General features: G+C 37.0%; 1 protein-coding gene across 1 annotated transcript; it reads left to right on the top strand.

The window, feature by feature from the left end:
* The first annotated feature begins 7,910 nt into the window (after positions 1 to 7,910).
* LOC143424872 (uncharacterized) lies at positions 7,911 to 26,530 on the top strand. The gene is made up of 21 exons (XM_076897230.1): positions 7,911 to 7,916; positions 8,020 to 8,146; positions 8,231 to 8,409; positions 8,518 to 8,528; positions 8,590 to 8,609; positions 8,697 to 8,942; positions 9,215 to 9,456; positions 9,858 to 9,941; positions 10,511 to 10,627; positions 10,694 to 10,834; positions 11,092 to 11,215; positions 13,682 to 13,874; positions 14,358 to 14,601; positions 14,929 to 15,087; positions 15,451 to 15,777; positions 16,209 to 16,593; positions 16,841 to 17,066; positions 17,570 to 17,819; positions 17,910 to 18,135; positions 18,529 to 18,868; positions 19,381 to 26,530. The coding sequence occupies exons 1-21, from the start codon at positions 7,911 to 7,913 to the stop codon at positions 26,528 to 26,530; spliced, it is 10,797 nt and encodes a 3,598-aa protein (XP_076753345.1).
* The last annotated feature ends 1,249 nt before the right edge of the window (positions 26,531 to 27,779 follow it).

Below are 27,779 nucleotides of genomic sequence, written 5' to 3'. Positions count from 1 at the left end.
TCGCGCCTTTAAATCACGTCCACGAAGCGATTAAACGATATCACAGCTGGGTATCAGCGTTATTTACGAAGTTACACCCCCCTGGCAGTTTTAATCGCGCAGAGGTTATCTCGACTGGAGACGATCGCGGAGAAATCGAACGCAAGATGCCTATCGTCAAAAATTTCCTCCCGTTGGCAAACAAATCACGCGACCGCCGCGTTAAAAGAACCCTTTGTGGTAAGGGAGTGCGTCGCTGCTAATACACCGACTACTTACGCTCTGACTCATCGAAATTACGCTGTTTTTAGCTATTACATCGATAACTCGCACATTTCTTTGCATTAACACGTCGATACGATCGAAATTTTAGCCATCGATCGGATCGTCAGTCGTTCTGAAACGCTCGCAGCGAATTTTCTATAATTCGATGCAAATCAATTTATTTATTTGTACTTGCATACTAAATATATATTTATTTAATGTAGATTATAAATGATGAAATACTGTTTAATTGTTTATGTATATTAGAACGAATCAGAAGTTTCTTGGTCGATTTATAGGTGTTATCATAATGATTAATTGTTTTATTTATTATTAGCTATTCGAATAGTGGCAATTCATTGTGTAAAATGTTTTAGAATAAATGTTGGTAACTCGTTACAACATTCTAAATAGAAATGTTATAAATGAGAATTGTGTCAATGTTAAAATAAAAATCGTTAAGGCTAGCATAATAAATTAACTTAATCCACAGAAATGAAATCATTTTATGCATAATCAGATTGTAGTCGACGAAAAGATTTAGCTGTGGAAGTGAAGGAGGGGTAGAATTGTTATTTTAGAACGCATGCAAATAATTCGCTAAATCGACTAATTCGTTATGCGTATAAACGTTTAAAATAAAATAGGTAAACACTGCAGTCGGCTTATATCGCGGCAATCCTTGAACATTAGCAGCAGTTCCAAGGTTCTCGTACGAGCTATTAAGAACTAACCATCGGCTTATGCATTGCGTCCAATTATATTTTCGTATTTTTGTCGCAGAACTCGCAGCGCTGATTTGCGTAAACGCTCGCTTTATGCTTGGCTTGACGCTTGAGCTGAAATGAAATCACCGTTTTTTAGAAGGGTAAGGCCGATCGAGATGCCGATAGAATATTTCTCAGTCAGGGAACACGTAATTTTAATGTCAACAAAAAATAGTAAATTGAATCGCTGACATGGAACGAGAAATGAACGTAAAAATTTGGAAAGTTGGAATATATTATTAATGATGTATGTTGAAATCTCTGGTGATCGTTTAAAAGATCAGCGAGTGACGAAAAAATGAAAATACGAAGGAACGCTGAATTTTGTTCCTGCAAAACTGCATCTATTATTATATTTTAGATCAGGTTACGTTAAATGTTATACAATTGTCAATAGTTTATGATATTATATGAACGAGAAACTACTTTGCAAATTTTTAATATTTCAATCTCTATTATTACATTTGAAGTAATTGATGACCAAACTTTCTTGTTCGTATGCAATACAGAAGATCGCAGAAGAGATGCAAAGTTATGTCAGAATTTATTCACGGATGTGTAAAGAACAGCTCCCTACCGCAAAACGTAAAAATAGAAGTTATCAGCATATCTACAGATGTAGCCTGCACAGAAAAATTGCTGATTGATGATAAGGTAATTGAAGATCCGAGGAAAATCATTCGTTATATTGCTTGTGACAAAAAAGTATTTTCTGAGGAAACGGTTATTTGGCTAATAACATCTGCTACGCCACTATTGAACGATAAAGAGTAATCTTAAACTCTGCTCGTTCTTATTTAATTTATACACACTTCGACCTACTATTTTCACATCTAGTCTTCTCATTTTCATTTTGATACTTCACATTTCACATAAATTTATATAATCTCTGAATATGCAACATAAACCTGATAAATTTAAAACATAAAATCGATCCACCGCATCATTATTGCACAAAAATGGTATCTCGTATTTCTAAAATATGTAGAAGCATCGAAAGTAATTCTGAGTATTCAGAAAAATTTCAATTCAACGAAACAAAAAATCAAACCATACATAGATGACAAAATTTTGCTTAACTTTGCAATCGAGGGATCTTTAAATCGAACAAATGCTTTCTCAAACGAACGATCGAATTATTCAACTGAAATGCGGGTAAGAAAACAGACAGGACAAATAGCTGGAGGTGAAAATCGGTGATCGTGGAGGAAAAGGTGGATGCACCTTCAGCAACCTGTGGAGGGGATAGCCGGTGTTACGGGACGTATGTACACGTGACAGGAACGTACGAGGTCCGCGTTAGGGGTTGAACGGGGCAACCCCTTCACATGCGCGGCGTTCGCGGCCACGTGAACAAGTGGTGTGTTCTTCCGCAACTCTTGAAAATGTCGACCCTCGATCACGGTTAACTCGTCCAGCAAAATTCATCCTCTCGTCGCACACGCGAGACTTTATCGAGTCGTAACAACTCGTCGATTGTTACACTCGAGAACGAGGGAGAACAGTATCGCAAAATCTTGGTGATCAGTGTTGTTCAGGTGTTATTTGTAATTTGCGATTGCGAGTGCTTCGTTTCGACGCTAGATCTTTTTATACAGCTGTCGATTCTAAGAGTTTGTTACAAATTTTGTTTATTTTACGAACGATTCCTGTTCGTACTTGTTATTGAAATGATCGTCTGTCGTGGAAAAAAGGGAACGATTCACGAAGAGCGCGCACTGTTGCGTGTACGAATTGGTTGACGCGGGAAAGAAATCCTTGGAGGATGTGTTAAATTAGCGATCGATGGATAATCGTGGAAAGACATGCATTGCTTCACGATTCTGCGGTACTGAATGATTCTACGGTCAGGTAAGCGTTTTATCATTCTATTATTATTGGGTCATTTCCATTTTTTCATTGGACTTATATATTAATGAATAATAAAGTAAATATTAAATAAATATGCTAATTATTACCTCAAAGTATATTTGAAATAATCGATAAATTTTGTATGTTGGAAAAATGGAAACTTAATGAAAAAGAGAAATGAAAAATACGTGTTGTATATTTATTAAAGCTACCAGTTTTATTAACAATTATTTTATACGTTAAATCAGTAAATTGCAATACATAAATTGTCAGCATGTTAAAAATTAAAGCTCAGTTGTTCGTCTTTTTGTGCACTTCCTATTTCTGGTCTTGCTTTATCGTGTATCCGTTTTGCAGTTTGTCCCGCGTATTTTTTTCCCGGTAAGCCTGTGTATCGAACACATTAAACGAAATTGTTTTAGTTGCTTTGAGCCAGCGTGGCATGCTAGCACGACATTACGTATCCCATTAACGAAGATATTTGATCGTTCTACATTTCCTAACGTGAAAGGTGCTTGAACCCCAATTAATAATAAATGTCACGTCTCGCCAACAACAAATGAACATTTTTTCCAAAAAAAAAACGCAACACTATACGCAGAGAGGCAGTTAAAAACATATCGTCAAAATTGAAAAATTGTTTTATGTTAAAATTGGAATCATAATAGCATGTGAATAATTTTTTTTGGTAGGTGGAGGAGTGGAAAACGTTGAAGTGAAATTTGTTTTATTGTAAATGGAATCAGATATTTTTTTTTAATTAAGATATTAGTGCCAAAGAATTATTAATTTGTGAAATGTCTTAACTTCTGTGTGTCTTACTGCTATGTATTTTATTAACTTTTTTTATAATATGAGAGGTAGTAACGAGTCGATATCCTTTACCATTTCATGTGTAATTGTAATATTGTTAACCATTATTTTTGCCAAGTACTTACACAACAGAATAAATTAAATTAATTGGAGCTAGGTGAGTGTGCTTGCCATTGAATGTTGAATATCAAGGTTACAATGATACAGAACGTACATGTTCTTATCATATTGAAAGAAAAAAAGCTTTTTGATATAAACATCTGAAAATTTTGTTTATACACAGGAAATGTACAATCTGCATGCAATTACAAATTTTTAAATCAATATTTACAATTAATAGCACGATAGATACAAAAGTTGTTGTAAATTTTAAACTGCGATTTCTTAAATTAAAATCTATTACACGTCTTCTTAGAAAAGGCTTTATTAATGATATGAAAGAAATTCATGACAAATTTAATTTCTACATTCAACTCAATTTTCTTCTCGTAATTCATCTCGTCGATCACTAATATTGATGAAAATACCAGAAGATTTATAATTCATCGTGGAATCCAAAGACAAAACTTATGGATATAAAATATAACATTTATCGAAATTTTAATTGTTTCTCTTTCGAAATGATGCAAATGTCGATTCCACGTGAGTATTACAGATACATGTAGATGCGTGTCGAACGCCAAAGGAAAAATCAGATCGATCCATCTACGGTGGACAGTGACCGATAATATTATCAAATTCTTATACGTATTGAAGGATTGTAAGCTGAATTGCTCTCCAAAGACGAGAATCCATGCTTACTTATTGACAAGAGAGTCGTGGCTTTTTAAGTATTCATCGTCTGTCTATGTCGCATGAAAAAGGAGAGCAATTAAAATTTAACGACTTGTAAATAGTTAATTACAGCCTCCTGAATAGAAATATTTTAGTAGAGTTCTTTGAACCCTGGTAATACTCTTTTTCACTTACATTTATGTCTTCTGAATGCTCGTTGAATCAACCATTATCATTCTTCAATAAATGCCTCACGTGTCATTGTGTTTGAGTTTTACACATTTTATTCGTATGCACATATACTCAAACGAAGAAAGTCTTTCCATTGTTTGCTATGTAATTTTAATATGACACAACGTAAAATGAATAAATAAATAGGTACGTGTGTTATACAAATTTGTAGAAAATAGAAACTAGCGGATTCATTCAATTACATGCTACGTCCCCTATTTAACTTCTGCGATAGCAATTTCATTAGTACGTAGCGAGCCATTTTCAAGCGCGAAAGTCGTTCGTAGAGCCAAGTGTACTTTACGAGATTTAATCATTTTACCACCTTCGAATAACAGACACAAGACAAGATCGAATAGAAGGGGGAATATGTATTATAGTTTCGAGGGAACTGTAAAAGTAATTCTTTTATTTTTCGTTCTTGCTGACCAATTCTTTCTTCGCCTTCGCCATAACATAACGTATGTCGTCAAGTATACTTTACCTTATTAAAACCTAACAATAATAAGTAAATACTATTTTAAATATTTATTTAAATAATTGAATATAATGGAAGAACTTTTTTTAACTTTATTTTTTTACTGCATTAATTATCAGGTTACAAATTCTAAACGAGCTGATTTGCTGGGTTAAATATCATCTATAAAAAATTTTGACGTGACGAAACCTCCACCATTAATAAATCTTCTTCAACCATTAATTAAGTAGTTGGTCAATGTCTTCTTCTTTCCGTTTATTTAGTGTTATATAGTAATGAGGTGTTCCTATGATTTCTTAGTTTTTCATAATTTTTCTAATTTGCTCACATTCATCTTAATTTAATTCCATCTATTTAGCTGAGATTATTTTATAATTAATTGTCTTTCATATTCTTATTCATGAAGCACTAACTGGACAATTAATCAGACACGTTCTCTAACAACTACGACAACCAGAACAATTCACGATACCATAACTTGTTAAAACATTTATTACAATTAAGAAAGTATCTCAGTACGTTTGAGTTAGAATAATGCAAATTCTTGAAGATGTTGAAAAATTAACGTGGCGAAAAGTAAACCTGAAAATCTTGAACGATAACAGGGCGATATCTAGATCTATAAAAATTTCTTTCATTTTCAGGATTTAGTACAATCTTGATACGCATAGTCGCGTTTGCCATGAAGCCTTTTACCCTAGTACTTTTACCTAGCGCCAAGCTTTCGTTTGCCATTAAAAACATGAACGATTTACTCGAAAAACGAACCGCTAACTTGACGGACACTGTTGACCGCGTAATATCAGTTTTAAAGAATGAATGGTCACGACCTCGTTTCTTGATCACAAAATCAATATTTCTGATTTTATCGGAGTATAGCGTTTCTGGTTGTTTCGTTCGGTGCGTACCACGCCATTACGCTCCTTTCTTTTTCATCAGCGTCAAAAATAACAATATTTATAAACATTGATACAATGGACAGAACGCACAAAAGTTTGCACGATGAGAACTTCATCCCTTCGGATCTGATTTCTTTTTTAAGTTATCGCCATTTGATGCACCATCAATAATATCACGTGTTTAGAATAAAATCAAACAGATGAAGGTATTATACTGCTTTTTATAAAAAATATATTTGAAGCTGTATAGTTGTAGTCACAATTTTAATATTTTATGTTAGGTATTGAAGTTCTGAGCCAGTATACATATATAATACGTGTCAGGTCTGAAGGAGTTAAGACTAGATTAATGGTTTCGATGTAAGGCACTCGTAATCTGCTCTGTGATTATGTTTTTTCAATTTCACTTATTGCTACTTATTACTAATGGTATATAAAGTGGTATCGTACTTGTGGATAAATTAGTGAGGGTACTGCACAGTTCCATACAAAGATTTTTGTATCTTTTTTATAAAATGAGGGATGGCTACTGATATCAAGTTTAAGGATTATATGTTGTACGTGATATATAATAAGTTTTTATACTTTATACTTTATAAAAATTATGGTAACAGTGTCAATAAAAAAAATCATACATAAAATAAATATATCTAAGTGTTATGTTAAATATTATTAATGCAAAGGCTTACCACTAGTGCTGATGTAAATTAAAATTAATGTGAATTAAAATAACGTCTTTAATAGGATCGAAAATTCTACTATTCACCTCTACATTTTATTCTTGCATTGTGCAAATGCAAAAAAGTATAAATTATTCTTTGAGATTATTTTCCTACTATTTACTTTGCGAATAATTAATCTTATCATAATTAGAACTTACAATTCATTTATATCTTATCCCTTTAATCGATCTTATCATTCACGAATTACGATACGTGTACACGTTGAACTATATAAATTTTTAGCTAGTTGTTGCCACGTGGTTGCGGTCTTCTGCTTTGGAGTTGAATGAATTATTTCTTAGCAGCGGATCGATAAATATCTAGTCGGTAACCGGAAATTGAACGCGATAATGCCTGGCGTCAGGTGGTTATTTCAATAAAATTTCCAAAGTCACATTATACAGGGTATTCATTTTTGGGGCCCATAAACGACATGTCAGTCGAGTTTATTTCATACGTAAACAACGACTTAACGAAACGAATTTAAATGCCAATTAGTGTAAAGAGAAAGGAACTATGAACTTGCAACTATAACGTTTATGCGAAAAAAATTGGAAATCAAAATTTTTATCCCTAAGATTAAAAATTAAAGATTAGAGATTAAAGATTAGAGATTAAAGGTTAAAGATTAGAGATCAGAGATTTAACCTTAGAGATTAAAACCAAAGGGTCATCACGCATCATGAAAAAAGATAAATAAAATATTTTTATTGAATTTGTACATTTTTATTTTCACATATATCTTTTTTATTTTACTTTATCTATTTCATCTATTCTATTTCTATGTCTCACATACATAACGACACGTAAAAATGGATAAATAGTGACATAAATAGCCATATACATGCACAAATAAATAAATAAATGAATATATAGAAAATAGATAAATAAAACGTAACAAAATATGTAAGTTAAAATAAAATAGAAAAGTCAAAAATAAAAAGTCGGATAAATAGGATAAGGGAATTATTTGTTCAAATATATACTGATGGAGTTATGGTAAATTACTAGCCAGGATTATCACAAGTAAATTGAGAGTGGTGAGGCTAGAAGGTAGGGGTGCGCGCCCTATCACGCGGTACCGAGGAATGACCACTGACGCCCTTAAATAATTACACGCTCGATAAATGGAATGACTGTCAGTCAATTTGAGAGGGCTCGAACTCGCCTACTTGCAATATTTAGAAAAGAAACAAGGAACCTGTATAACGAGATATCGATCTCGTCATTAATGCAACGAGCGGGTTAAATTCGACGGGCATTGGTCACTGGCGAGACTGTTAAATAGCTTTCCTATATATTTTTCTGCGTCATTAAAAGCAAAATTAACTATTTTACGTTCCAATCTTGGAGGAACCGTTTTGAGAAGTTTATTTATCATTTACTAACGAAATTATGCGAAATATCTATGTAATAATAAAATTTCTCTTTCGCAACGTTTCATGATATAAGTAAACAGTCATCTCCTGAAATTGGTTGTTCGTTCAAGTTCCTTGCTAAGGTCGATTTCTGACAGGTATTCCATTATTAAGCTAACACCTGTGTGTAGCACCAAATACGATCCACAAATGTTGATTTCCTTCGTTAACTACTTTCTTCACATTCATATTTGGAAAACAATTATTGTATCAGTATAAAAAACAAAATTGAATATATCTACCAAAATTAGTAAATGAAATAATTCTCATAAATGTACTAAAAGGCGTGTAATCTTAAACGTGTTATGCATACTCTTTTAGTTCTTCAATTTGTACTAAGCTACAGTCAAATGGAAATTATTACTTTTAATTCTATGATCATCGTCTGAATAGAATATTTAAATACAATATTTGTAAACTGCCTATCAGAGAGTCTTTTAAATGAGAATTATTGTTATCTGCTCTGCGATCATTGTTCCGATTAAAATATTCCTTTAAAGCAGAGTTAACGCAGGGACAATTTGCTGTCCACAGAATGCCCTTTGCAGGAGAATGGTGCAAAGTATGGATTTACTTCGGGTTCGTTTTCGCGTGGACAAAGGCAGCGCGTCCACGCTTTGATACATCCACGGACATGGGGTTAGTTCTGATTCCAGCTGACGCTGAAGTAGATTCAGTCATTTTCCGGCTACGCGCTACTGACCAGGACGCTGACTTTCCACTTGTCTTTGAAATAACTGGTAATCGTTCATTCCTTGCTTTCTAATTCGCCTAAAAATCAGATTCTATCGATATTTATTACTTTTTAATTCTCCTTTGCCTCGAAGTATCAATAATAATAATTACAATTTTGATTATACATAATTTCATTCCAATTAATTAAGAATTGTTGTTAACTCTAATGAAACGCGTACATAATAATTTTAAAAGCAATTAAAAGCAATTAAGAAATGTTCGACAAATGTGCTGTGCAACTTTTCACGCTGACTAAAGGATGTGCTTTTTTTTATTTGTCCAGCTACGATCACACCTGTTGTGAGGATCGACAATCTGCCGTGCACGTTGTACAACAAAGTGTGTCAGGCGAATGTGATTTTAACGAAACGATTAGTACCTGGTCGTCTCCACGATTTCGCCGTGAGGGTCAGAGACACGAAGGGTGACTCGAACTCGATGCAGGCTACCATTTCTGTTACGAACGCCACCACGCCGCGCGATAAAATATTCCCGCACATACCTTCCCTCATAATGGTGCCAGAGGTAAATATCTATTGTACTAATTAGGACGATCAGTAACTACCGTTCAGTCCATCAGCACATTTTAACGCGTCTCTCGTGAGAAGCTACTTTGCTCCTTCTCGCGTTTCATTTAATAACCATTAGAAACGATATTTTAAGCACCATCGTAACAATTAACATCGTATCGGACAATTAATGATACATTGCAATTGAAAATTTAATATCAAAAACAAATTACCATTCGTCAGATATATATTTAATTCTATATTCATTTATCGACAAATATTTTGTATTACAATGAACAAAATGAATACAGAATGTAGAATAGCATTCAGTTAAAATAAGAATACATTTACACATGTAATTATAGTATACTATTTCAACCAATTTTGAACAGTTATCATATTTTTATTTGTATACAGAATACCAAACCAGGTAAAGAGTTAGATTATCTTCTAGTAAGAGCCAATCCGTGGAGTGGGAAACCTGTCTATATTGAACTTTGGGTAAGTTGTACGAATAATTATGTTTACAATATATTGCATACAGCTGTATAACATTTTTGAACGATTTGACAAATAATTAAAAATAGTATTTATGTAGTATCGACTTTTGGAACGCGAACCAGGGTATATTTTCATAAGAACACAGATGATAAGTACATGGTAGTGGGAGTGGGATGTAGAAAAGAGTATTTTTCAAAGAGGATAGTTTTGCGTTGCCTAGAAAAAAAAGACCTGCGCAAAAACTGCCAGGTTTCCTTTTTTTTTACGTGGAGAAATCCTGATAGATACCCAGAAATTATGTCAGACTTCTATCAACTAAAACCTCACGATGGCTTTCTTCTGCGCGTGTTGAAGGAGTCTGGGAACTCTTTTAAACGCATCCAATCTCCTTCTACGCCAACACTACCAGCTAAATTGCTGTCGAACTTCTCTTTTATTTAATGTTAATCTTTATTTTCTGAATAAATCATAATTACTCTTTTTGTGTACGACATTTAACTTATTCAATATGAATAAAAAGTACAATATTGTATTGCAATCTGTAATCTTTTGGTCTACAGCAACCAAAGGAACTTTTTACTATAAGACAGCGACAAACGCCCACGCAAACGCGAGGAGTGATTATACTAACCGGTGAATTAGACTTCGAAACACAGTCCATGTACACTCTCACTATGTATGCCACGGTATGTATCATTTGCGACGTTTGAAGCAACTTGTTCAAATATTTATAGAATTTATTCTCTTATCAGGACCCTTACACGGAGCAAGGAAAAGATACCAGAAATATAGCAGGTTTAAGCGTAGTTGTGGTTGTGCAAGATGTTCAAGATGTCCCTCCGATTTTTACGTTAGCGCCACCCCTCACAAGAATTAATAATTCTATACAACCTGTAAGTTAACTTCTATTCTTGGTATTTGTGTTTACAGTTTGGTGTTAAATTAAATTTGAAAATATCAAAGGAGATTTATTTAATTTTTTAAAAATCCAACTAAACTTTTTATTATAAGATATCGTAGAACGTATAAAAGATTGTTCGTGGAATAAAAAATCTGCTAAATAAGATTTTTAAAATGAAACGCTCAATTCGAAGGATTATTGTTAAAATTTCTACTCATAAAGAGAAATATATTTTTACATTAATTCCAGGGCGATATAATAGTGCGGGTACACGCTGAAGACGGCGATAAAGGAGTCCCACGCGAAATTGTGTACGGTCTCGTGTCCGAGGGCAATCCGTTTACGCCGTTTTTCAATATCTCGGAAACAAGTGGTAAGAAAACGCATGCTTCGCATAATTTTCAGAATTACGAGTAGAAAATTGAAGTTGAAGAAAGAAATTGTTGCAGCACGCACGAAGCACCCTAAATTTTCTATCTCGTGCCTACTCTTTTCCACTTCGAAGTTATCACATTTTCGTCTGTAGACAGCATTCACGTCAACGTGTTAAAATAGAATTTCAGCGAGGACAGAAAATTCGATAACCTCGCGTTTCATCACTTGGCGAAACGAGCCCCATCAGCAGGTGAATCACAATGATTCACGAACGGTATAATTTTCCGCGTTCACTGTTAGAATTATTCATAGGTTACGGATGTGTACAGAGAGTATATACACCATCGAATGACCTGGATCCCTAAGAGTTATCTACTCCATTAGTAGCATTTCAAATTAATATATCACCGCTTCGATTGCTAGTCCAAGCATCAGAAAATGACTGCCAAATAGAAAACGATTCAAAAACTGTACATTCGACGACAATTCTAACACAACCAAGGCAATACATACAAAATGCATCACACAAAAAAATTCGATTTGCGATAAAAAAATACATATCTAATTTTCTATATAGTTATAATAGAAATGCAGCAAACTATAATTGATAGAAAATGATTTTTCCTAAAAATTTTACTCCATTTCTTCACTGATAAAATCCGTAGCTACGCGGTGCGTTTTCTGAAAAGGGCGCATTCTGCGTTCCCACAAAAGAAAAAAAGGGGATACCCGTCCACGAGACTGTCGAGCAACTTTGTACGATCGTGTTGAACCGATTACAGCCCTCGCGAACGTGTTATCTGATGTCTGAGATCGACGATAAGGATTTTTCCGCGGAACCAAAAATGAGTCAGCCAAGGAAGTGGCTGGAACTCGACGTGGAAGTGGTCAGAGGAGAGTCTTGACGGTCTACAACGCGGTATCGATCGTACTTAGCAGGGGTCAGTCTCTGCTTTTCAGGCTGCGATGCTTATCATTCCGTGACACGAACCATGCGACCTCTTCCCAGTCGCGCGGGTAGCTGCGGCCGTAGAAGAGAAACGGCGGAAAAGAAACGGACAGGGCCAACGGGGGTGGATGAAGGAGATAAACGTGTTTTGTGGTCTTGAAACGTTAACGGGCGGCTGTTACTTCTCGTGGTAAACTGAATAAATGTGCCTGATAAGGAGTAGCTTAACTTTTTGATTGCAATTGGGAAATTGTACGGTAGAATGGTACCAGTGGCCATTAAGCGTACACTACGCGGCTTTATTATAAATTACTGACACTAGTATTTCGTGTAAAGTACAGGAAGGTTATAATAAACCTTTGAAGTACATTTTTATTCTGATATTTAGAGTTCTTGTAAATTTACAGTAGATTACGTTAATTGTTTAAGCTAGACATTGGTTTTTCAGTTACTTCAGTTACGCTCGACAAGGAAATTGAAGGGTTACTGAATCTTGGATGAAAATAAAGTATTAAAAAGATGGAATTTAAATTTGGTTAATTTGTTGTGGTTTGTATTGTGAAAGAAATTTTTTACACTAATATAAAAAATGTATAGTCAGGAACAATACATGATAACAATAGCAGTAACACAAAAATAAGATCAGTGAGTTATATTAACTGAAAACATAATTACTACAATATAGTACAAATTATAATTGCTACATTAAACAATTTCACACAGACAAATGTCCTTAACTCAAATAAAAAATTTTTCTTTGGCTATCTTCTCTAAATATTATAAGATTATAAGATTATAATATATTATAATCTTTAATGATTAAATAATATTCGTTAAAATTCATTAACAGTAATACCTTTCGTAGCCGCAGTTATACATTCTTCCAGATGACGCATTCTAAGCATCGCTTTCAAAGTGAAATCAGACAAGAATAGTGCATGATAATAGCAGAGTTACATGTCGCAAGGAAGTAGTGTGACTGTATGTTAATGACGACAATTCCATTCGTTAGGCGCCACTTCGTGATGTAGTATGGAAAGTTTCCACTACTGGACATGCGTGCTTTATACGTCATACATATATAAGCGAGAGGGATCATTGATCGAAGTGTTTTATTCATAGTTCGTAATAAAAATAATTTAATAGTCCCATAACCTGTCGTTTGAACTTCCGAGTATAATAATATGTTAAATAAAAAACTAAATATGCCTCTAAGTATTTAATTTATTACAAACATAAAGCCAAAATAACTTAGTAAAATAAGCAAATAAGATTTTACGTATTCGATAAACGTATAATATATTTTTATTTGAATAAATTCAAGTCGTCTGTAAAAAAAAATATATATACTTTATCTTATTGTAATACTCTTCACGCTTCGAAAAGAAACTTCAAATTTCAATTGTCCTTTTTCATTTATGTAGAAATATTATGTAGAATATTATCATATTCTTTTGGAAATTGCAACGATTACAATGAAACTATCTTTTTAAACCTTCCATTCATAATTGATAGGTGAAATCACTCTTGCTAGACCACTGGACGAGCTCACGCAAATTACACACGTGGGAGCTCCAGTTGTGCTCACCGTGGTCGCTGAAGAAATAAGAAGAAGCAGAGATGAGCCTCCAGCTCAGGCGACGGTCGTCGATGTTGGATTTCTTCTTGGAGAGCCGGGAAACAGTCCGCCGTACTTCGAGAGCGATAAGTTGGTACCTGGAGCACAAGTTAATTTGCAATTTTAATAAATACAAAAGAAGTTATGCTTCCAACGCGTTACATCAACGACATATCGCTGAATAATTGGAGTTTGCAAAGTAAAAAGATAAATTTAGGAGCATTCAGAAAGAAGCATTCGAACTAGGAATACAGTAAATATTCTTTTAATGTTTAAAAACATTTTTCTATCAATATACTGCTACCACTTGTTCTCCATAATGGGTGAGTTTCACCTTGACTTCAGGAAAACGATAAAAGCTTCTTTCTGATATATTGCGAAGAATTAAAAAGCTGTTGGTAAAATTAAAGACAGATCTTGTTGATTGTTCTTTCGTACTTTGGATTGTTTCATTAGCACAGTCGTAAGATCTTTTGTGATTAAAACCATAGCAAGTAGAGTAAAATTTTTGAGGTATTTACTTTTGTCTGATATATAACTTATCGATGAACTGAATTCCTTCAATTTTTATAGTTACGTCGCCACGATAGATGAAAATCCCGAGCCAGGGACTGTGATAAACTTTGGAGAACAATATACGACCAGAGTGAAAGACGAAGATATTGGAAAAGCTGGGGTTTTCGCGCTAAAATTGAAAAATAACAATGGCACCTTCGAGATAATGCCAACTGTTGCAGAACGCACTGCAGACTTTGTTATAACTGTGCGAGATAACGCGCTTATTGATTATGAGTTATATAAAATGTTATCCTTTAAGGTAAGAAGGAATACTAATTTATGAATTAATAATTTATAAATTGAAGAAAACATTTTGCTACCACACATCTGCTAACCATTTGGATACCTCATATGTACCATATATGTACATATGTAATATCAGTTAACAAAAAATCAGTAAACTTATATTTTTTAAAAATCACTTCTATATTCTGAGATGCAAATTATCTCTAGTCTTTAAATCCTACTCTATGATGAGATTCTAATGGAATATAATACATATATCAAAATGGTTAGCATTTATGAACTTATCTTCTGCAGATCGAATTTCTTCTTTAATTTAGATTTTCCAATTTGTCGAATTTAGATTGTAGCTCAAGAAGTTGGCCCAGCAACGAACTTATCAACGTCAGTGCCAGTTACCATATTTTTAAGAGATATTAACGACAATCCGCCGGTATTCGAAGAAGAGTCATACGAAGTGACGCTGCCTGAGAACGTCACTGCTGGTTCGCGTGTAGTTCAGGTATTTCCAAATTTCATTTCTTTTATAACTAAAGGGCATAAGAAGTTTCATTCTTAAGATTGAAGTCCAAATAAAGGCATTTATATTCTTGATATAAAAAGTTATTAACAGTAAAGTTACTTTCACAGTCTATCCAAAGTTAAAGTTTTTCATATTTAATTCTGTTAATGTTCTCCAAAGATAAGCATTGAGTGCTGCAATCCTTACATACTTTTATAGTTATTGAAAACACAAAATGTCCATCACTGCTTAATTATTTCATAGCACAGTTTGTTTCAACTCTGATTTTTATAACCAAACTCGCGAAATGCAAATTATGCTTGACACGATAAATACATTTATTAAGTGTTCTTATTTTTATAGGTGCACGCAACGGACAAAGACACGGGAATTTATGGCAGCATTCGATACACGAGTATAACAGGCGAAGGAAGCGAAGCTTTCACTATGGATCCCGACACAGGCTTGATCACCGTCACCATGGGCTCCTCTTTGGATCGAGAGGTCGCAGCAAGGCTTGTACTGTGCGTTGAAGCTCGAGATGAGGATGGCAACGGTAACGCGGGTGTTGTTACTTTAATAGTTAATTTACTTGACGTAAATGACAACTCGCCTATATTTGAAAAGGACGTTTACGAGTTCATGTTGAACTCTGACCTGACTAACTTTACATCGCCAGCTTTTATAAAGGTACATTTACAATTTTATTAAATTATTCGTATACGAACACCGCCTCTGGTGTGGTTGTAGGGTAAGCTGTTTCGAATTTACCTTCACTCCAGGGGCGGAGAGGGTGTACTCGTGTTTTCGTTTGATAAAGGACAGCGTGTACACTTACATTAATACTGACATATAACACATACAACATAAACAATTAAAAGTTTCAGAAAAGATATTAGATGGAATGAGTATGCAATGAGAAAAGTATGAGTGGGCACTGGGCAAAATAAGAGTAGTATGCTTCACTAAATGTCAGCAACTGATATTAAAAAATCTAGTAGAAACTACTAAATCATAATTGTGTATGAAAAATATATGAATAATATTTCTTGTTGGCGTCAATTTTAAAATGTGCTTAATACTCTGTTAATGAGGTAAAAAATGATTATAATCATTCACAGGCAATCGATATTGACGCAGAACCGCCAAACAACGTAGTCAGATACGAATTAGTTCATGGAAATTACGAGAACAAATTTTATTTGAACGAAACCAGTGGCGAGTTAATTCTTCGGTCGCCTATTACGAAAATTAGACGAAAGAAACAAAGCACATACGAGAAATTTTCCAAGAACGCTGGGAAAAAGTTAATCGAGACCCCAGGAAAAGTCCATAACACTTTACAAAGTAATTACGTAAAGAAAAATGAATCTTTAATAAGAAATGAGGAGAAAGTTAATTTGGAGAATTCGACCAAAGAAGTGATGACGAATATAACGAAGAAACGAAGGAAAAGGGATGATGATGATGCACTGTACACTCTCACTGCCAGAGCATACGATTTAGGTAAATAAAAGATTAATCTATCCATGAATTAATTCCTAAAAATATTTAACAAAACGTACCACGTATTTTTCAAAATAATCCTAATTAATAAATTTTCAAAAGCAATGTACGTGTCTTCGTCGAAATTAGTTTCTCGGTTCTTAGAATTTAGTCTTCTGTTTTGTCTCGCCAGCAGACTCTTCGATTGATTTGTATCGCTTCTATTTGATTTTCTACCGTCAGAATTGTAAAATATAAATTTCTGCAGGTGTACCGCACCTCTCGAGCGTGACAAAAATTCGCATTCTCAGTGGAATTCCAATGGAGGCTCGCATAATGATGTTCGTAGTGCCGGGAGAGCAGCCAGATTCGAAGAAAACCGCCGCAACTCTGGCTGCCATCACTGGTGGTCGAGTGACGGTGTTGGAGACCAGACCTTACACGCAACAGAATCTGACCGGAAGTGCAGGTGGCATCCCTGTTGGAGGACAAAAGTTAGTGATCTACCAATACTCGATGCCTAATTATTACGAGGTTCGAACATACGAAATGTCTGTTTCCTGCAGTTAACACGAATATAGACTTAGTAACGCTTGAGAAGAAAATAAATTGAAGAATTGACAATTTAGAAATTGTTACTAATAATGCCTTGAAACTTGATCTCATTTATCGACGAAATTAAAAACCAGTGAATGAAAAAGAAAATCAAAATCGAACATTTCTATCGTCGATTTAAACAGAATTTTTCATTCAAATTCTACTAAATGTTATTAAATATACAGAGTGAGCCACCGCGAAAGTGTTGTCACAGTTATTAAAGATACAAAAAAGGATGGCAAAAGAGATAAATGAAATAAATGATTTATCCTATATACAAACTACAAAATATAACTATTATAGTATTTTCGCGATATGATGAAACGCGGTTCAATGTCCCAAATCTTCCCCTTTTCGTACATAATCAACCGTGAAAAAAGCTTAAAATGTGCTACTTTAGGAGCATTATTGTAGCTCGTGTCGAGCAAACGGAGCCAGGCGCGCCTTTGGTAGACGTAGAGAAAATCCGGGAGACTTTAGCTGCTAACGGCGTTGGAATCATCGCAAACCCTGATGTCATTATGAACGCAACGACACACGTCGACAACACCAAGCCTCCTGCAGATGGAACAGCCATTCAAACCAACATAAATGATAGTCAAACAACTGTTATCAACAACACCATCACGACTGTTCAAAACGAGGAAGTGGTAAGTATTTGAATAAAATGAAATATTTAAAAATAAACAAGATAGACTGGAGACGTATGAATTTATCTAAAGACAGCAAACAATTTCCAGACGGTGTATAAAGCGGAAAACAAGCTACTAATTTGGCTTCTGGTCATTCTGGGTTTACTCATGCTCTTGGCCATCGCCGCGTTGATCATTTGCTGCATATGTCCCGGATGTCCGTTTTATATGGCCCCTAGGAAAAGGCGAGTGCACTCCTCGGAGACTTTGGTCGTACGATCGGATGGAAGGCCAAAACGACATCTTCATCGACAGCCTGCAGCACCTGCTGAAGGTAAATTGACTTCGAGGTGTCATATTAATGTTGTAACAGCTAGCAACGAAGTACAATAGGAGATCTTTGCCACGAGCATCTAGCACGATTTGTGGGAAGACGCCTTTAGCTACAGGGCTTTCTCCAAATATTAGGTTAACAAGAAAATATAATAATTTCGATTTGTACTTGTCAATGTTATAATTCTTTGCTTTTGAGAGTTTGGCAGTTTTCATAAAGACAAGAAGGCGGCTGGAAATCGCAAGGAGTCAAAAGATTGTTATTAAATTCTGTGTCACGATGTTACAATTCGTTGCTTTCGAGAGTTGGGCAGTTTTCATAAAGACGAGAAAACGGCTGAGAATCACAGAGAGTGAAAAGAATATTATTATTAATTTCTGTGTCACATTTCAGTGTCGTGGAACGGGAGGAAACAAGCGTGGAGCGCTGATCCTACAACGAGGAACTGGCAGTTCAATAAAAGGAACGTAAAGAACTGTTCACTTCCTGGCGACGTCGCTTACATATCCGGCAAGCCCAATGACATCCAGATGAATATCGAGGCTCAAAGATTGAGGGACGGTCCATTTTACGGGCATTCGAGGCGAAGCAGAATGAACGAGCACGACAGGATGTACATGGAAGATGTGGAAGACCAAAAGGCGAGGCGTTACGACACCGCTGAATTGGACTCCTTGCAAAGGAACGAAATGGACAGAGGCTCGGATCTGCAGCATCAGGTTTTTAGAGAAAGGTAAATAGGCTGTTGGTAAAAATATTGAGTAATAAATTAATAATTACGCTTCTTAAACCTCTCGTTAACATAAACAAAATATCTTGTCTCTAGCATGTCAGACGTTGTTAATATTATTCTATAGGCAAATTATTTAACGTAATTCTGTATCATGTGACAGTGTTATTTATGCAACGGGTACCACGCATTTCTATTCTAAACGTTTCGTAATTGGTAGAGAAGAGTCAAGAGCAATAAACGCAGAGCTTCTGCAAATAAATTTCCTGCTTTAAAAACCCAACCAAACAGTAGACGTGATATATTTCGTATCACACAAATTTATTATTTACGAACGCCATTTTTATTATTTCTAATTTATCATCTTCTGCGCGACGCAATATATTTTGTCCATCGAATGCCATTAACCGCATCGCGATCACAAAATATCTCATCCATAGTCAACTATCCCAACGATTCATGTAAATTACAATCACTTCCGTAATCAGTGTAGCTCAACTAGAATTCGCTTCCAGATACATGGAACCCGACATAAACGGGGAGACGACAATCAGAGAGCAACACTTCTATCGCGAGGGTAACGCGGAAGTGCTGCGACTGGTGACACGTGGCCAAGTGGAGGACGCAACGACGAGCCACCCTCACCACGCTCACCGCCTCCATCCGACCACGTTGATCGTCGATGGTAAGGACATAATACTGCAAAGGTTCATAGAAGACCAAAAGTCAGGGCACGAGTTGTCGATGCAGGACATCGAGGCAGCCCGTAGCATGGAATCGCACCAGCGATTCAAAGATGTCTGCCAGCAGCAACCACAGCCAGAGATAATCCTGATACCAGACAGGCTGGAACCTGGCCACAAGCAGCACATCGAGGAGATAGGTCCAAACGTGCAGAGGCTCGTGATCGACCACGGTGACTACGGCTCTCAGAAGATGGACAGGGAGTCCCTCAGGCAAGAGAAAGAGGAATCCATGGCCACTGGTGCAGTCATTGGTGACATTCAATCGCCAGGCATAGCCAAACAGCACGAGCAACCAAGCAACGCGCAGTACCCGTTTCACGATTTAGAATTAGCAAGACAAAACGCTCTGCTGACTCGATTATTGCTAGAACGAGAGAGTCGACGCGTTGGAGCTGGTGCAATGGACTCCACAAGTTATTTGGAAACCCAGAGCCTTCCAGGACAAGTGGCCATCGCTACTCAAACGGATCGAACAGCGGCTACGCAGACGGAACGTTACGTGAAGAGCAGAAGCGACAACGACGAGTCTGACGAGGACTCCAAGCAGCGAAAGAAATTGAGATCTAGAAAAAGAACGCGTACGCTTTGGATGAAATCGCCCATCGAGGAGGAGGGCGGTCCGTGTTTCGATAAACGATTGAACATACTCAGGAAAAAAGTGAGACAGGTGAAGGAGGGACGAAAGGTGTCGCTGGAACCTGACGTTCTCAGAGAGATCTCTGATTCCCTGAACGGAAACGGGAGCTCGTGCAAAGCAGAGGAGGAAGAGAGGACGCGAACCTATCGAAAATCGACGGAGCAGCAGACGAGCATCAGTTACAAGGTGCTAAACGAGAAGGACAGCGGCTCGCAGTCCTCTGAGGGGGTACGCAAGGACAAACGCAGGAAGAGCTGCGAGGATGTGATCGAGGATCAAACGACGAACGTCACTGAGTCCACGTCTTCTCCAGAGATGAAGATACAGCGTGAGAAACGCGAGAAAATGGACGACAAGAGCCCCAAGAAAGACGCCACCAAGTCGAGGACGCAGCAGAAGTCAGATGGCGTCGCGATCAAGCCCAGTTTCAAGATCCTCGAGAAGGAGTTCACGATGTTGACGAAGAAGCTGAGTAAACTGGGCGAGAAGAAGTTCCAGGAGAGCACGTGCAGCGACAGCACCAGCCAGGAGAAGTCTGATTCCTTCACGAAGAAGGACTTGGATCAGAAGAGTTCGAGGAAGGTGGATACTTCGAGTTATTTAAAGGAAAAGGAGGGTGCGCCAGGTGCGAAGGCTGAGCAAAAGGGGAAGCAGAAGAAGGAGTCAGCTATAGCTAGAACGAAGCAGAAGCTGAAGTACCAGCAGAGTCAAGTGATGAGCACAGGAAGCTCAGAGTACGATGATACGCTTGACAAGCCAAAAAGAACGAGTGGAATTCGTCAAGAGAGTATCAAGCAGAAACAGTCGATCAGTCATGCGAAATTGAAGCGTCAGAAGCAAACTGGTGAACCGTCGGACGAGAGAATCGAGAAACGAAAGGATGGACCAACGAAAGAGACGTTGAAGGCTGAATCGAAGCTCGAGAAGGCTGGTAAATTAATGACACGCGCGCCAAAATTGGCTGTTTTGTATCGCAAACCTAACGTGACTGAAGAGACGAGTACCAGCACGGAAGAGAAGAAAGATGGACGAACGATGCCTGCTGATTTTGGGAAGAAGAGTAGCACTGATTTTTCTGACTCGAGTGGCACGCAACAACGCGAAATGTTCGCGAGAAAAGTGGTTCAAAAGTTCAGCGACGACTTCGTCGAAGAACCAAGAGAAGAAATTACAGCTGCAAAAGCGACGACTTCTACTGAAGAGGAGCAAAGAGCGAGAATGGTAACGAAACAGATAATTGTTACTGAAAAACAGTCGACTGGTGACACAGTATTGGGACCAAAAAATGGATTGGATAGAATCGAAGGAAAGCCTGAGGAACGTGTTGACATAAAGAAAGTAGTTGATGACTCTCGTCTGGATGGGGTACAAGAATTAGTGAAAGGTTCTATGGTTATTAGTGCGATTCTAACTGAAGAGAAGCGATTAAGCGAAACTAAGGACACAGAGAAACCTTTAAAAGCTGATAAAAGTCTGTCACCTGAAATTGAATCTATAAAAGAAGAGAAACCAGGAACGCGTGATGGAAAAGATATTAAATTGCCTCGTAATGGAGAAGCAAAATCAAGCGAAGAAGCAGAAATAAAAGGAAAGATGCAAAAAGAAGAGATGTTGGAGAGAACTGCTCAAATGGTGCCACACGAATTAAAAATGCATGCAGCGACAGTTAAACCAAAAGACGATTCAGAAGAACAGCCAAAATTTGGTGAAAAGTATGAATATTTAATGCCAATAGAAGAATTGTCGAAAGCTTTTGAGCAAGTAACTGCATCATCAGATGAGGTTAAAAAAATAGAGGTAGAAAAAAAAGTTGAAGAAATGTCCACAGAACGAGAACAAGTAAATATATCAGAGAGTATTGATGCAGACAAAAGTAAAGTGAAAGATGAAACAAAAGACGAGTTGTTACAAACTAAAGTGCCCATGGACGAGCAAAGTAATGGAAAAATGGATTTAATAGCAAAAATTGAAGAACCAATTGAAAAATATCTAAAAACTGAATCGTTAAGTAGCGATAAAGAAAGTGGGAAGCAAATTACAGTGGAAGAACCAAGCATACACGAGAAGAAAGATGAATTTCGTGAAAGTGATAAAGAAGATAGAAGACATTCAGAACGCGCAGATGTTTCAATTGTAGATCATGTTTTTAAAGACAAAAAAGAAGATACAGTAAAAGCTACATCAGATAAAGAAGAAGCTGTTCCAAAAGTTATGGCAGACGATTATCAAACAGAGAAAAGTATTTTCTTAGGCGATAAAACAGAAGATGTTGTAAAAGTCGAAGGTGATGATCAAACTACGGAAAGTACTTTTTTAGACGAAGATAAAAAGGAATTTATTGCAGAAAGTATAACTGAGGATAGAAAAATGATTGAAGAAACAACCACAGACCATAAAATTGTTATTACAAAAGCTGAGGATCATAAACCTGATACAGAAACAATGAAAGATGATAAATTTACTGAAGATCTAACTAAAGAGCATGGTATCGATAAAGAAGCAGCTAAAGATTACAAAATTGTTGAAAAACCAGTAGAGGGCCATAAAATGATCGAAGAACCAATTAAAGGTCCCAAAATGGATGAAGAAACAAGCATAGACTACAAGACTACAGAAGAAGAAATTAAGGATCGTAAAATTATCGAAGATGTAACTACAGATTATAAAATTGACGTAGAAGTCCCCAAAGATCACAAAATGGCTGAAGAAACAACTGAAGATCATAAAATAACTGAAGAACCGATTAAAGATGAGAGAATCGATAATGGCGCAACGAAGGATCATAAAATTATCGAAGAAGTAATCGAAGATTCCAAAATTTCCATAGAAACTGCTGATTCTGTTCCTAAAGAAGAAATGGTATCCGATAGAGAAATAAAAACTTCGACAGAAGAAACTACTGGCAAAATTGACGAAGAAGTTACTTTTTTAGGCGAAGAAAAAACTATTAGCAAAGAAGAAACTGCCATAGAAAGTAAAATCGATTCACAGCTGAGTGAAGAGGACAAACCTTCTCCTAGTGAAAAAGAAGAAATAGATATCATGCCAAGTAGTCAAATAATAGAAAAGAAAAGTGCTTTCTCGGAAGAAAAAGACGCTATTCTTGAAACAAATGGAACGAAAGAAAAAGAAACTACAATTGATGACCGCAAAATTAATGGAGAACAAATGGTTTTCATAAACGGTGAAAAAGAAGTAAAGGATTTAAAGGAAGAAGAAGAGATTGATATAAAAAGTGATAAAATTGATGATTACTTGATTAAAGAGAAAAAATCTTTTGAGGATGAAGAAAAGAAGAAACAGCAAGATAAAAAGGAAGAAATGGAACCAGTGGTTGACTACCAGAAAATCAAGGAAGAAACGATTAGAGATGTACAAAAAATTGACGATCACGGAATGAGCGAAAAACAAATCGTTACACCAACACAGAAAAATGACGACGAAAGAATCACTGGCCATGAAACCACTTCAGAAACCTCGAAAACCGAAGAACAGCAAGCTACTAAAAAACTAGATGACGTTCCTGAAATTCAGGATCAAGCTGGTCCTTCGAAAGTATACGAAGCCAATAAAGACGACATGACACTAGAAAAAGACAGTTCCTCAAAAATGTTAATCGCAGAAAAGGAAGACAGTGAAGCAGTAAACATTTCAATAGAAACTCCAACTTCAGCTGAAAAAGACACGACAAAGAAATTATCAGAAGAGCCAAAGGATAATATTTTCTCAGGAATGTTCAGAGCTGTCCACTCATTAGCGGATACATTAACGAATGGCAAAGGATCAGCAGACGCGAGCACTGAAACAGTGACTGGTACCACTGAACACCCATCTTCAGATGATAAATCCATAGAAAAGGACTCGCATTCGTTACTTTCAAACGGCGAAAGTAAACCTGGAACAGAAATGTCATCCAAGTCACAAGCAAAAGAAGAATCTTCAGAACTAGTGTATCAAACAGCAGACAGTGAAAAATTGGAGGAACACAGGAAAACGGATGAAACTATTGTTCCCATGGCTGACAAACTTGTAACTAGTTTAAAAGATACGATGGAACACGAATCACAAATTCGTGTGCCTATAGAAAAAAAGAAATCAGAAGAGCATGAAAAACCTGACGAAATCGAGAGTTCAACATCAGTCGAACCAGTGAGAAAAGAAGAAACCGATGGATCTTCGAGAGATCAATTAGCACTTTCATCGAAAGCAATCGATGACGAAACGAAGGATAGTCAAGGTATCGCTGGAGGATTACTCGCGAAGACTTCTGAGGCAATCGTAGAACGCGGGAAAGTTGTAGATAGCGAAACGATAGACGAACTATCGCGAACCGCCGTGAAAGGAGAGCCCAATAAAGCGAGCGGTAGTTCTAAGGTAACCGAATTACTTGAAACTTCCCCGCAAGCGTCCGAGACGACAAAGAGAGAAAAGTTTGCGTTTGATTCCGTTCCGTCTGGAACTCCAACAGATTTTACGAAAAAATCCGAGCCGGAAACGCGGCTGGAGTTAGAGAGCGGGGCAATTAAATTAGAGGAAGTGGAGCAATTCGTTAAGCAGCAAACTTTTACCGCTGAAGGAGATAAAAGTCGAGCGTTCCCAGAGGAACAATCAACCGTGGAATCTGGCATACGTACGGCTGTTTCCCAGGAGGGATCAGATAAGCAAGATGTAACCGTGGCGAAAATGGATGAAACATTGCCGCTGGAAGTCGAGACGGAAGAATATGCAGACGTAAGCCTTCCACTTTTTACAAGTATAATAGACACAGTGGATATTTCCGAGGACAGTGATTCATCGAGTGATATTTCCAGGAAGACAACGTTAACCACGCGGCCGTACCAAACGCCGCGGCATCGAGCTCGACAATTGTCCGACGACGAAAGTAGACAAGCCATGGGAACGATCGAGCCACGAGACGCGGAGGACGACGAAGGCTCGTTAACGATCAAGTCGATAGAAGACGAAGATGGTGGACCATCTGAGAAGTACGCTGCGCGTGGAAAAGTTGAGGACGCGAGCATACAAGAGCCGTCATCGACGAAGTTAACGAAACCAACAGGAAGTGAGACAAGTAAAGACCTTCTAAGTGTACAGACAGCGTCTTATCGCGAGAAGTTGACGACCACAGCCGATACGGAAAGTGCGAAAGGAGGTGAAGAGGAAGGTACGAAAGAGTCATCGAGTACTACGAGACAGAGCAAGGATACGAAATCAGAATCTGAAGTGAAAGATCAGAAGAGAACGAGCGATGCGCAAGCAAGACAGTCGTCAAGGCTTGTCAAAGCTGACACCTTCAAAGTTAGCGACAGAAGGACGAAGGAGTCGGAGAAGAAGAAAATACCACCGCAAAAGAAGAAGAAGAGTTCTTCTGGGGAATCTTCTGAAGAGAAGACAGCTCGAGCGCACGAAGCGGCGGGTCAATCTGGATATCGAAGACCCAAGAAGCCTCCTGATGGTCAGTCGAAGCAGAAAGAGAGCGAGCAAGCGAAACAGTTACGAAAAACCGACGAAGAACCACGAAGAAAGCAGTCAGTATCCAAATCGAGAGTCGAGAAGGATAAAAAATCGTCGAGCAGCGGTGAGAAACATCCGAGCCCGCCAAAATCTGGAGAGATCGATCCAACCAAGGCGCAGCCAAAGTACATGGCGTGGTACAAGAAGAATCGCGAGGAGATGGAGAAGAAGAGGGCCGAGTTGATGGCGACGGATGACGAGGAGCAGCTGCCACGATGGCTGCGTAGAAGCATGAAGACGCACAAGTCTGAGGCGGAAGAGAGGAGAGTGGCAGGTCAGAAGACAGCGGAGACGACGCCTCGAACGAGGCGCAAGGTCAAGCCTTTGGTGAACGTCGAGTCTGAACAGCTGAAGGCTATAGTTCGCCAAGGGAGAAAATTGAGGCGAGCTGAAGGGGGGAAGAACGAGGATCCGCCTGTTCAAATATTCGCCTCGTCGCCGCCAGCGATACCGCAAACGGATCCCAAACATCGTTTGGTGCAACATTCGGAATACAAATACGAGAAATCGCCGGCGCCGTTTTATCTGCATCCGCCGCCAGCGCCTCATCCGTCGCCGCAGTTGTCGCCAGAGCATTTCGAGATCCCTCAGACGGTCGAGCACGTACGCGCGGACCAGGAATTCGATTCTGGGGTCGCGGTGTCGTTGCAGGGTGGCAACAGGTTGCGACACCAACAGCTTCTCGAGAAGAAGAGTGTGTTCGATATCGCGTACAGCGAAGCTGCGCCCTCGCAGCTGCGTTCCGACAGCACCACGCCGCCATCTTAGAGTAACGATCGGCTTGGAATCGTCATTTGTCTCGTTGAAACGAAGCATCTGTTTCGTTGTTCCTTAAACAATCCTCTGGTTACACTTTCTTTAATTGCTTTTGGATCATTTTATTGAAGATGGATATCGTTGAACGAGTTTTTATATGAGTTGATTAATGAAATTTCAAAAAACGAAATGATTTTATGGGATTGATTACTTGTTGGGAATTGATGTTCTCCATTGGAGTTGGTAATGAAAATTGTGCGTAATATGTGGAAGAAAAATTGAATTTTTTGCAGTATGATGTGCCTTGGAAATTTATTTCTGTGGTAAGCTCGGGATACGTGTTGATTCTAATATAATGAGCTTGTTAAATATCTTGTTGAATTATTTATCGTATCGAAATTAAATTAATATATCGAGTTTTTTGTGTTGATTAACTTCAATTTGATGTTTATAATCAAACGATATTAATATGGTTGAAATCTATATGTATATTGGAATCTTTTAAATCGCTTTTTAATTATATATCATCTTTTAATACCGCATAGCATTATTATCGATAGCATTTAATCATTTCTCTTCAATTTATTTATATTAATTATGATTAATTACTTTATAATTCGCAGTTGAAAATGAGAAATTCAAGTCAATTATAATTTCTGCTAATCGAACAAAATGCATGTCAGAAAGAATTAAATTAATTGAACTTCAGTAATCACGTTTGTAAAAGAAGAGGAAAACAAAAGAGATTAAACTAAACAGGACTAAATTACGCACAAAATGCAAGATTATTTATATTACGTTAATCGTAACATAAACTAGATTACAAAGATTATAAAGAGAATTTAACATGTCACGCTTTAGAATTTACACTCGGATAGAAAGTAATATAAGACGAATATAAATGACGAAATGGAAATAAACAATTTTCAAATGATACACTTGTAGAGAAATGAACGCCATTGAGATGGAATAAAAATTTCAAGCATAAATTTATCATTTTTCATAAATGCACAGTATTTACTGTGTAACTATAATAGATTAGATAAATACAATTTCATACTTGCATCAGAGAAAGAGACAGAGTGTAAAGAAACAAGAATGATTGATTATTAATTCGATTTTATATAATACATATTTTTAATAATATTTATAATACACTTTATAAGTATTAACATATTGTATTAATATTGTGGAGTCTAATAGTAACGCAATAGTTCCCAGATTAACACAATTCCTTCGCTCCGATTTAGAATAACGATAA

The sequence above is a fragment of the Xylocopa sonorina genome, chromosome 6, assembly GCF_050948175.1.
Source record: "Xylocopa sonorina isolate GNS202 chromosome 6, iyXylSono1_principal, whole genome shotgun sequence".
NCBI lineage: Eukaryota > Metazoa > Arthropoda > Insecta > Hymenoptera > Apidae > Xylocopa > Xylocopa sonorina.
This window is presented reverse-complemented; position numbering and strand designations above follow the sequence as displayed.

Bases quoted from the DNA above. Each gene is read 5' to 3' on its own strand.
- LOC143424872 (XM_076897230.1), top strand. The intron at 11,216-13,681 runs GTAAGAAAACGC...CATAATTGATAG, and splicing joins CAATATCTCGGAAACAAGTG to GTGAAATCACTCTTGCTAGA. The intron at 13,875-14,357 runs GTTGGTACCTGG...CAATTTTTATAG, and splicing joins CCGTACTTCGAGAGCGATAA to TTACGTCGCCACGATAGATG.